This window comes from Primulina huaijiensis, chromosome 1 (genome assembly GCF_012295235.1).
Source record: "Primulina huaijiensis isolate GDHJ02 chromosome 1, ASM1229523v2, whole genome shotgun sequence".
Lineage (NCBI taxonomy): Eukaryota > Viridiplantae > Streptophyta > Magnoliopsida > Lamiales > Gesneriaceae > Primulina > Primulina huaijiensis.
The window spans coordinates 25,374,770-25,386,093 of NC_133306.1; the positions used below are offsets into that span (position 1 = coordinate 25,374,770).

The 11,324-nt window shown below is 32.6% G+C and overlaps 2 protein-coding genes across 6 annotated transcripts; one reads left to right on the plus strand and one right to left on the minus strand.

Annotated features, from left to right (window-relative positions):
* The first annotated feature begins 980 nt into the window (after window positions 1–980).
* LOC140988533 (CBL-interacting serine/threonine-protein kinase 3-like) lies at window positions 981–5,229 on the plus strand. 4 transcript variants are annotated; one of them, XM_073457535.1, is made up of 15 exons: window positions 981–1,402; window positions 2,043–2,277; window positions 2,411–2,473; window positions 2,542–2,613; window positions 2,794–2,901; window positions 3,012–3,092; window positions 3,209–3,262; window positions 3,350–3,475; window positions 3,574–3,663; window positions 3,789–3,911; window positions 4,003–4,113; window positions 4,215–4,328; window positions 4,426–4,482; window positions 4,558–4,632; window positions 4,730–5,229. In XM_073457535.1, the coding sequence occupies exons 2-15, from the start codon at window positions 2,107–2,109 to the stop codon at window positions 4,796–4,798; spliced, it is 1,314 nt and encodes a 437-aa protein (XP_073313636.1). In that variant the 5' UTR covers window positions 981–1,402; window positions 2,043–2,106; the 3' UTR covers window positions 4,799–5,229. The 4 variants fall into 4 exon arrangements, with proteins under 4 accessions (XP_073313636.1, XP_073313634.1, XP_073313638.1 ...); XM_073457533.1 differs by having other exon boundaries at window positions 981–1,365; XM_073457537.1 differs by having other exon boundaries at window positions 981–1,346; window positions 2,023–2,277.
* Window positions 5,230–6,706: 1,477 nt separating this feature from the next.
* LOC140988553 (probable serine/threonine-protein kinase PBL3) lies at window positions 6,707–9,680 on the minus strand. 2 transcript variants are annotated; one of them, XM_073457558.1, is made up of 6 exons: window positions 8,956–9,091; window positions 8,178–8,503; window positions 7,946–8,081; window positions 7,708–7,844; window positions 7,491–7,614; window positions 6,707–7,180 (listed from the first exon to the last, which is right to left on the minus strand). In XM_073457558.1, exons 1-6 carry the CDS (start codon window positions 9,074–9,076, stop codon window positions 6,792–6,794), a joined length of 1,233 nt encoding a protein of 410 aa, XP_073313659.1. In that variant the 5' UTR covers window positions 9,077–9,091; the 3' UTR covers window positions 6,707–6,791. The 2 variants fall into 2 exon arrangements, with proteins under 2 accessions (XP_073313659.1, XP_073313664.1); XM_073457563.1 differs by lacking the exon at window positions 8,956–9,091 and adding an exon at window positions 9,559–9,680 and having other exon boundaries at window positions 6,708–7,180.
* Window positions 9,681–11,324: the final 1,644 nt, after the last annotated feature.

Below are 11,324 nucleotides of genomic sequence, written 5' to 3' on the forward strand. Positions count from 1 at the left end.
TTATGCACATCTTGAAAATTTTGATATGTTTTTTTAAATAAATAATGAAACGTACCTTTCTTATTTTGTTTAATAAATTGTTATGCATATAAAGATTTTTGGTTTTTTTTTAAATATTAATGCAAGATTGTTTTTTCATAAAACGAATATGTTGAACGAATACATTTAAATTATTAAAATATTTATTGACTTTTTTAGACTACTAAATAAAATAAATAATGCAAAGATAATTTAATATATGTAATATTTTAATATATTCAAAATTAAAAGAGTTTTTGAAAAATATTATTGGATAAAATTTTGTTATTGTTTTAATTCAAAAAATAGTAGAATAAATTTGTAAAACAAAATAATGAAGAGACATTTCGGTTTTATTATTTAGATAAATTAATAAAGCACACCGAATTTTTTAAGTTATGAATAAAAGTAAGAAACTTAATCGATAAGATTTTCATTATTGGAAAAAGAAATTCAACCATATTATTAATTGCATAAAATTTATTTTTATAATGAAGGAAAAAAGTCACATGGTTTTCATGTGATAAATAAGAGTATTTAAATATTTTTAAGCTCACGGGAAGATAGAATAAATTATCAAGTTAAAACTTGTTGGGCAAGACTGAATCTTGACTTTATTGAATCATGCTTCGTCATATTTAGAACTTCGTAACGCCGTTGCCCGAACGCGATGCCAAGAATATTATGTGGACAAGAACCACGATCCTAGGCCGTCACGAGGTATATGTATCTTTTATTTTAATATTTTGAAATTATTTATTAATTACTATTATATATAAAGTTTGATTATTTTAATCGGAAGGAAAATAATGCAGTAGGGCCTGCCATGAGAAATTAACGAAGGGGTGGGTTTGGGAACGTGTGACTTACCATATTAACGTACGACTAATTTTCCTCAATCACGCGCCACCGAAATCGTGTTTGAACTGCGTTAAATTCCTCCCTATTTAATTTCCAACCACAATAATTCTAACGACAACCCAACATTTCTTCCTTTCTCGGTGATTTTTTTTCCGTTGAGCCAGGTGTGGCGGCGAATCTTGTTTTCTTGGATATTTACAACCCATCCACTGCGTTTGATTTGTTGAGTTTTGGATGCCATTTTCGCCCGCTGGCTAATATAATTTCTGGGTTCATTTTGTTTTCTGCAATTATAAATCTTGGTTCTTGAAGTTATTTTTGACCCATTTGGAATCCAAGAGCCGCTTTGCTTCTCCTGGGTGATCGAGCTTTAAGTACCGTGTTTGTACAAATCCGAGTATATCCCTTTTTTTCTCATCTCGTCTTTAGCATCCAAATCATTTGGATTTTAGCAAAGCCCCGGTTCGGTGTTGAGCACAAGTAGATGTCAGTACTTCGAAAAGTTTTCTTTTAGACAATATTTGTTTGTTTTAAGATATATATTTTGGGAAAATTTTATATTATTGTCTCATTCTTTTGTTAGACTTGAAATTCTTGATTGAGTTATGAAACTGGGTGTACGGATTCTGAGTTTGGTTCGGAAATTTCTAAATTTCAGTTGTTATCTCTCATCTTTTGTTAGATTTGGAAGTCTTGGACAAGGTCTGAGAGTGTGGGTGAATCTTTCTTTAAGTTTGGAGGGCAGCTAAATATATTTATTGATAATTCAAAGTGGAAAGAATAAGTTTGTTTGGGATTTGGTTGTCATTTAATAATGGATTTCTTGTCTTCTGGTGTTGAAAGTAGATTCAACTCCCGATTTTTTGTTTATTTTATTCGTGACTGGTGTTTTTTTTAATTGTGTTTTATCTAATCATTTGTTCCGCTCTTTTAGTCATTGATAAAGTAATTTGTAGAGTAGCTTTTAGTCTTATTATTTTATGTATATGTTTGTTAGCTTGTGAACTGATCATTGGTTTCTGTTATATCAAGATTCAAGTTTTGTCTGTCCTGTGAAATTGTAAAGGCTATACTAAAAAGAATTCCAAGAAATATTGTTGCCACTATTGTATAGTTTTATCTGATATTTTGAAGGGCTTGAAGATCTCGAATTTTACGTGCAGGAAGTTCTTGTTGAAGACTGCTGTTGCTGAGCGCAGAATAAGTCCGCCGGAGAATCGAGTGCGGATGAGTCAACCCAAAATTAAGCGTAGAATTGGGAAATATGAAATTGGAAGGACCATTGGTGAGGGCACATTTGCAAAAGTGAAATTTGCTAAGGATTCTGAGACTGGACAACCAGTGGCTATGAAGATCCTCGACAAGGATAAGGTCCTTAAGCACAAAATGGCTGAACAGGTGGGTGTTTTACCTTTGTGACTTGAAAAACATTACAGTTCTCTTGTTAAGTTGCCAATTTTGATCCATCAAATATTGTTGTTCTATTTATGGTGGATCTGATTCTGACATATGTCATGCATAAATTTGGCAGATTAGGCGGGAAATCGCAACGATGAAATTGATAAAGCATCCCAATGTTGTTCGCTTGTATGAGGTTATTGTCCATTTCTTGCTTTCCCTCTCTTTATCTCTATTGGAACTTATAATCTTGTTTGTCTTCAGGTTATGGCGAGCAAGACCAAGATATTTATTGTTATGGAATTTGTTACTGGAGGAGAGCTCTTTGATAATATTGTAAGAGTCAAACTTATTTCTGCCACACCGAAAGCATGTTATAGAAAATCTTAGTTCGATGGACTCGGTTGTCCTGCCGATCTTTGAATTTCTATACTGTATTGTGTGAACTCTTTGTATAGTTTTGGGGAATTGTTGTTTCTTGATTGAATCTGGAACAATATGTTTATAATGACTTAGGTGAATAACGGACGAATGCAAGAAGATGATGCTAGAAAATATTTTCAACAGCTCATTAATACTGTTGATTATTGCCATAGTAGGGGAGTCTTTCACAGAGATCTGAAGGTAATTGAATTTTGTCTATTTAGTTTTATCATGAGTTTATTACTTGATTTGTCATGCATGGTTTTCATGCAAAATTTGATACAACATATACTCTGCCTTATCTGGCGCAGCCGGAAAACTTATTGATGGATGACGCTGGGAACCTAAAAGTTTCCGATTTCGGATTAAGTGCTCTATCTCAAACTGTCCGGGTAAATATCGGATTCTGATTATGAAGTTTGCTGCGCCACTCTTTCACGTCTTTCAATTTATATTCGTTCCCATTCCCTAAATGGGCATTAAAATATTAAATTTTATTATTTGCCAGGATGATGGTTTACTGCATACTACCTGTGGAACTCCGAATTATGTCGCTCCTGAGGTAGGATTCACAAATCCCACTATCTGACTCTTAAATCACATTTTATTTTTCTTTCATGGTCTGATTCATGGATTAAAACCTGAATAGGTTCTCAACGATCGAGGCTACGATGGAGCAACTGCCGACTTGTGGTCATGTGGAGTGATACTCTTTGTTTTGCTTGCAGGATACTTGCCTTTCGACGATGCAAATCTTATGAACTTGTATTCAAAAGTTAGTTATTTGTGCAATTTAAGTGCTTTGTCGATTGTATATCATAATTCCAAAAACATTTTTAGTTTTGATAATTTTTGTTGTGATAACATATCCAGATATCTTCTGCCGAATTCACTTGCCCCTCGTGGTTTTCCTTTGGTGCCATGAAATTAATTGCTCGGATTCTTGAACCAAATCCCATGAAAGTGAGAATCTTGAAAATACTATTTTTCAGGCTTAATTTGCCTTGTATCACATTTTAACTTATTTTATCAATTAACATCCATCTCCACTCTTTGATCATGTGAGCTATTCTGAATTTTTTGTGCAGCGTATCACTATCCCTGAAATATTGGAAGATGCGTGGTTTAAGAAAGGTTACAAACCACAGATATTTCACGAGAAAGAAGATGCATGTTTGGATGACGTTGAAGCTGTTTTTAAGGATTCCGAGGTGAGATTGTTACACATCAGTGATTTTTCCTCTCTTATCGTTTTTTATTTTAATATTCTAAGTCATAGAGCTTTTGTTTTCTTTTTATCAGGAACATCTTGTGATGGAGAAAAAGGAGGAACAACCAACGGCAATGAACGCCTTTGAGCTAATCTCCATGTCAAAAGGTCTCAATCTTGAGAATCTATTCAATGCAGAACAGGTTGAAACTATTTTCCCTTGCATTTCTTGCGATTGTGGATGTGTAACATCATTTGTTGATATGTTATATTTGTTCTTTTGTTGATGATACATCGGTGGCAGGAATTCAAGAGGGAAACGAGGTTCACATCCAAACGCCCTGCCGATGAGATCATAAAGAAAATCGAACAAGCAGCAAAACCACTCGGTTTTGACATTCGCAAGAAGAACTACAAGGTAGTGATGGTGAAACTTTCCAGATAATTGTTGTACTTGTGCTGGCTATAACCCTTAAACGAATTTTTTGGTACTTTTCTTTCTACTCTTTTCTCAGATGAGGCTTGAAAACATAAAAGCTGGAAGAAAAGGAAACCTTAACGTTGCTACCGAGGTACATTTTGAAATAATTAAACAATTTTTTGTAATACAGTTCGTGTTTTGTAATGCAAAATGTGTACTGAAAAAGGTCTTTCAAGTTGCTCCTTCTCTGCATATGGTTGAGTTTAGAAAGGCCAAGGGAGATACCTTGGAGTTCCACAAGGTACACACTGAATTTTGCCCAAGTTTCAGGAAACAGCACCTACATCTTTTTCCATATTGGTTCGAAATTTCTGATTTTTTCTAGCTCTTTATCCTAGTTCTACAAAAATCTGTTAACCTGCCTTGAGGACGTAGTTTGGATAACTGAAGAGGGCATGAAGAAATGAATTAAAGACATTGCACTCTTTATGAGCTATGTGCAGGGAGACTCGCGCGATCGAACGGCAAAAGGCCTCTCGTGAGAAGGCCGAACATGTAAAGAGATCGGACTCGAAAACTCATCTTTCCGGATTGACTAAACGCTCATGTTGTATTCCATTCCCTTATTCTTGTTTTATAATAATTAGTAGTTGTACACGAATCAGGTTTACTATTCTTCCGTTTGAATCTCTCTTAGGAAGGAACCTTTTTCGAAACAGTTCGTTTTTTTAGTTGTTTCTACCAAAATTCAAGAAAATTCATATTTCTTGGAAGGAGTAGTTTAATTTATTTGTATTTTGTGCGAATATTTATTTTCCTCTAAATTGTGAGTGGGTGTGTGTGTGTTCGTTGGAGGAATAATTTTGGGAAAAGGGTCTTTTTATTTTGGTTGATATATGTATTGTTGTACATCAAAATTATTAGATCCAATACAAATGTGATGATCACATCAAAAATATGTAACATACCAAAATTATTTATATATATTAAAAAACTTATATATATGATACGAGCACTGAGTTATATCTTAACAATAAAGGATAGAATAGGTATCTTGTGACACAGTCTTACGAATCTTCATCGGTGAGATGAGACAATTTTATCGATATTCACAATAAAAAATTATACTCTTAGCATAAAAAGTAATATTTTTTCATTGATGACCCAAATAAGAGATCCGTCTCACAAAATACGACTCGTGAAACCGTCTCACACAAGTTTTTGCCTAAAAATAGTAATAATTTATTTTATATAGTTAATTAATAAAGTTTAATTTATCAATAATGCTATATATAATGTAATTCGTATATCTCTATGATATTGAATTATACGTATACGTCTGTGTTTGTATAATAATACATAAAAAGTAGCTATATTTAACTGTATCCCGAATTTTTAAAAGTTGACATATTCTATACCTATACTGTATATATAGATATTCCCTTATCCATTTGAATCCCAACATCAATCCCACCAAAATTGACTTGCATGCAATCTGAGGTTAGCACACCGTACTTGATTATCTCAGCAAGTTTTTAATTATCCTCAATTTTTGTTAGTTGTCCTTCATCGGTTGTATAAATAACCTGGAAGTTGTATATATGACTTGGACAATCCTCTCCTTTTGAGCTAGCTTTTGGGGTTGAGTTAGGTTTAAGTTCCAATCTTAACAATTTCTAAATTAAATTATCATAATTTATAGTTATCTTAAAAAAAATAATTAAATTGTCAATGTTCATAAATATAAAATATAACATAAATAAAAAATAAAACTAATATAAACTAAAGTAATTTATACTTTTATTTTATATTAATAATATAATTATTGTTTCTATTTCTTTAGATCAACCCGATATTTCGTTTTTGCTTTTATAATTTATCATGTTTTCTTATAAGTTAATTAATTTTTAGTATTTTGTGTATATCAACATAAAATAAATATAGTAAAATAATATTTTTACTTTATTAAAAAAATATGAATTTATACAAAAACTTATGTGAGTCCAAAAATTAATTTTATGAGACAGATTTTCAATCAACCCAACTTATGAAAATCATTATTTTTTATATTGAAAATATTAATTTTCATTAGATGTATGGATTGATTATAAATCTGTGTCACCGTCTTACAAAAAATCCTACTCATCAATTTAATCAATAGATGATATATTATGAAATATTTTATAATAAAAGAAAGAAATTGTTGAATGAAGAAAAAGAAAAGAAAGTAACAAAGGCTCATAATTTTGTCAAATATTAAATTTAAAAGTGAAATGGAGTGCATATTGCGATGAATCATTAGTATCATCCTAATTATATTTCGGAATAATAATTTTTTGTTTATATTTTTTTCCGAAAAGATAAATATTCTTAATCCGAAATCATAAAAAAAATTTAAGATTTTGATAAACTCCCTCGGATCCATATTCTTGCACGCCATATCATATTTGCTCAACATTTCTATCTACTATACAAGGAGTTCAACTTCCTATCCACCATATTTTTCTTATGCGCTTCGACTAAAACCCTGTTCGCCGCAATCGATGCTTGGAGCTGTTCGAATGCAGCCACAACTTCCGACATGGTCGGTCGGTTCCTGGGATCCGTGTTGAGGCATTGTAGCGCGAGAACAGCCAAGAACTGTGCATCCTTTTTAGGATACTGACCTCCCAATCTTGAATCCATGATTCTCAACATTTTTCTCGGGTCATTTAGGAATGGTTTTGCCCAATCCACCAAAGTTTCGTCAGCTCCACCAGTGTTCTCGTCTCCAAGTGCTCGTTTCCCTGATAGCAGCTCCAGCAACACCACACCGTAGCTGTATACATCACACTTTGGAGTCAAGCGACCTACAATACAACATGAAATCACGCGATTCAGCCGTAAAGGCATTTATCTACCACATCATGCCCGAAGGACTAAAAATTTTATTAGATTCATATTTTATGATACACAATCATCAGCTCTTTATATATATATACATGGCCAAATATCATATAAATCATGTTCTAACAACAAAACCATCTAAAAAAACATATCATAATTTTAATAGCATGTATGACAGAGATTGTCTTGTTCAAAGGGATGAACGTTTCCCTATTTCTCTAATAGGTTAGAGCTGGTTCAATTCAACGGCTATTTTTTCACATAAAAACAAACCTGTTGCTACGTATTCCGGTGCGGCGTATCCCTTGGTTCCAATGACACGAGTTGAAACATGAGTTTTGTCACCTTTAGGACCAGCTCTTGCTAAGCCAAAATCTGAAAGTTTTGCATTGAATTCCTGTAAAAAAAGCATTAACATAAAACATGATAAATAACATATAGAAATGGTCCTGTTCCCGTATCAAGAGTTACAAGTTGAATTTAGTCATACCGAATCAAGAAGTACATTGGATGCCTTCAAGTCCCGGTATATCACATTGGCATCCAGGCTATGCAGGTAAGATAACCCTCGAGCAACGTCAACAGCAACTCGTATTCGTGTAGCCCAAGTCATGAGTTGTGCTCCTTCTGAAAATATTACAAATTCACCAGTATAAATAGATTGAAACTAGACCTAAGTAAATGAAAAGAAATAAATAAAACGAACGAAATTTAGATAATCCACTTACTTTTAAATAAGTGATTTTCCAAGCTTCCTTTCGGCATGTACTCGTAGACTAAAAGCCTGTACTCAGATTCCGCGCAGTAGCCGATCAGCTTCACAAGATTTTCGTGGTGTAGAAGACTTAAATAGTTAAGTTCCGTCTGTCAAATTAAAGAAGTGGCATCACAAAAAGATTAGCTCTTTACGATATTTATAAGTATATACGATGGAAAATTAGCTAGTTTTTATGAACATACAAGCCATTCCCTGTGGCCTTGATAACTTTCGGATTTGAGTTTTTTGACAGCAACTACCATCCCGGTTCCAGGTTTGCAGGGGGTGAAAGTTTGCTCGTCTATCCATCCTTTGAAAACGAACCCAAATCCACCCTCTCCAAGAAGGCTGTCGAATCGGAAATTTCTAGTGGCATTCTTTAGATCATTGAAAGTAAACGATCTGAGGTTGCCGGAGGGAAATTGACCAAATTTCGATGCAGCAATAGCATTGCACAACAAGCCTGAATGACTTAGCTGGTTCGAAGAATATAAATTGTCCTGTGTTGTATATCCTGGTGGGATCTTATCTGGAAAATGAACAACTTAAACAAGTGAATACAAGATTTCATGTCTTTTAAGACTAACATAAAAAAGAGCAAAACGTTATCGGTTAAGCATGCTGATTAACTCGGCGCTTAAATGAAACACAAAAACATTAAATTATGCAACAAAGATTATTAAATGTCTGGTTTGCAGACATCTGATTAACTCGGCGATTAAATGAAACACAAAAACATTAAATTATGCAACAAAGATTATTAAATGTCTGGTTTGCAGCAGATGTCTGCAATTTCTCTATTCTAAAGAACCTGTGCCATCGCAGACACTTGGCTAAACAAAATGAAAGATGTCAAATTATCAAGGAAACCAAGGCGCCTTTGAGCTTTGCAAATGTATAAAGTCAACCAGTGAATGTGAAATAGATGGCCTTGAGTTAATCTAGTGAGATTCATACAATTCGGGTTGACCTCTTGCTTACCGAGCTCAAAGTAATGATACACAAGCTCAAGCTCGAGCTCGAGATTGAATTGGGCCACCATGACAAGCTTATGAGGACTTAATTCATATTGTAGCTGTTTGTACAACACTTCCAACACCATATTCTTACAACTTCACCATCTAAGTCAATCAATCAATCAACGGAAATTATTCTGCAAAGTAACTACAAAATTTGTAAGTAACTTATTTTACTTCCAAATGCAGTTGTTACCTCAATATTTCTTTGTTTTATTAAAGCATATATCAGACACAAAAAGGGTCTCTCAGGAAGCCTCAGCGCATTAAAAACTAAAAATTCTTGCACTAACCCTGCAAGCATTCTCTTCAATCAGACATTGCAGTACATTAGAAATAGCAAGCACTAGGTGACCCAATACGTTCAAATTCTTGTCCACATCTCTCTAAATATTGAAGCAAAAAATTCAAGAGGGTCAAATAATCACATAAAAATTCATCAATGAGATATATAAACCTGATCCAATAAATCATTCTTCGACTTTTCTATTTGCAAAAGAAAACCCATTCAAAATATCCAACTGTTAAACGGCAGAATCAAGAACCAATTCTGGCATTAAAGCCATACCCGAGAATTGCCCGGAAGAAGCAGGAGCAAGTTTAGCAGGCTTCTGGAGGCAAATCCCCATGACCGAATTCAAAGACAGCANAAAAAAAAAAAAAAAAAAAAAAAAAAAAAAAAAAAAAACCGAATTTTTAAGAGAAGATATGGACCTGTCTGTTTTGCTTGAGAAAATTCTTGGGTTCAAGGAGGAGAGAAAATTCTTGGGTTCAAGGAGTAGAGAATATTCAAGGCAACAGCCTCGCATCGGTCAAGCCTTAAATATTTGAATATGATCACAATAATGCATGTGTTAATTAGTATAATATGGTTCGAGTCTTACACAAATGACTGATAAATAAAGAAAATATAGATGTAATTTGAAAGCTAAGGCTGCATGGGATTCATTCGGCTGACCAGTCAAATGATCATAACTGTTATCGGACATTTCATTTTTTTATTACTTTGTCAATAAGCGAGGTTAGACTATTTTACAAAATTGTCCACGTCTGACAAATCCAGCATTTGACTGTTATTTCGTGGACCATTTTGAAGACATGTTTTTCTGTTCTCGACGACTATTGTTATAATTGAGTATCGAATTCATATCTTATTTTATATAAAAAAAATCTGATAGTATTTGATAATGTACGTATAAAAAAATATGTGAATATTATGTATCGTTAAAATGGATATTTTAGGTTCTTTGATTCATCTATACTATTACTATTCTAATAAAATAGCGATACCTGCACCGATAAACTTCGAATTTATTTGATGCAATAATATCCCCATGATATAATTTTAATGGTAAAATGTTTAATGTTTTTCTTAAACTAAAATTTTTTTCCTAAAACTTTCAATATAATTTTTAAGGAGAAAATATAGATAATTGTTAATCATACACCAAATAATTCATCATATTTTAAAATTTATTATTTTTGTCCACGTTAATTATGGTGAAAATATTAAATATTAATTTATAAATATTTATTATTTTGTATACTATAAAATTATTGAGACGTAAGGTTGAAATTATTTCAATTCGTCAATAACAAACTTATTGATTAATTCAATCAGTTGATTGATTAACGGGGAAGTGGACGTGGAAAGGTAATAAGTGACGTACAAGTGAACTTTTAGTATTTAATAAAAAATCCTGAAGTCATTATTATTATTAAGAATAAGATCTTTCAAGTTAATATTTTTAGAATATATCTCTTATAAGATGATTTTACTAATAAGATAAATCGATTTGATCTATATCCGCAATAAAAAATAATACTTTGATATAAAAAATAATATTTTGTATAAGTAAGTCAACTTGGAGTTATGTCTCACAAAATTGACATGAGAAACCGTTTCATGAGAGTTATGGTGTTGTTTCTAAACATGTCGAAAAATTTCCTCAATACACCCCTCTTTATAATACCGTTTGTCTTCATGAAAAAGAAAATATAACAACATATAAAAAGTCCAATATGATATTTGATCTGAAAAAAACTGTTTCAGCAGAATTATACTTCACATAAAAATTGTGTAGTTGAAAATGACACTTGATATTAAAATTAATATGTATGTACATACATGATTTCATTGAGTAACGAGAGAAATCTCATTAAACTCATATACCTTGTATCGTAATCTTGTTTTAGGCTACCAATTTCAACTTGCAAGATATGCCCACAAGACAAGGGACAAATTATCACTTACATTTTTGTTAGTTGTCTCACATTGATTGGATAAAATACCTGAGAGTTGTATATACGGACTTTAACAATTCTTCCTTCTTG

Coding starts and splice junctions, on each gene's coding strand:
- LOC140988553 (XM_073457558.1), bottom strand. CDS start 9,076: ATGGTGTTGGAAGTGTTGTACAAACAGCTACAATATGAATTAAGTCCT. Junction 8,504..8,955: donor GTATCATTACTTTGAGCTCG/GTAAGCAAGAGG, acceptor TTCATTTTCCAG/ATAAGATCCCACCAGGATAT. Junction 7,845..7,945: donor GGAAAATCACTTATTTAAAA/GTAAGTGGATTA, acceptor TAATATTTTCAG/AAGGAGCACAACTCATGACT.
- LOC140988533 (XM_073457533.1), top strand. Junction 3,664..3,788: donor TTGAACCAAATCCCATGAAA/GTGAGAATCTTG, acceptor TTTTTTGTGCAG/CGTATCACTATCCCTGAAAT. Junction 4,114..4,214: donor ATCTATTCAATGCAGAACAG/GTTGAAACTATT, acceptor CATCGGTGGCAG/GAATTCAAGAGGGAAACGAG.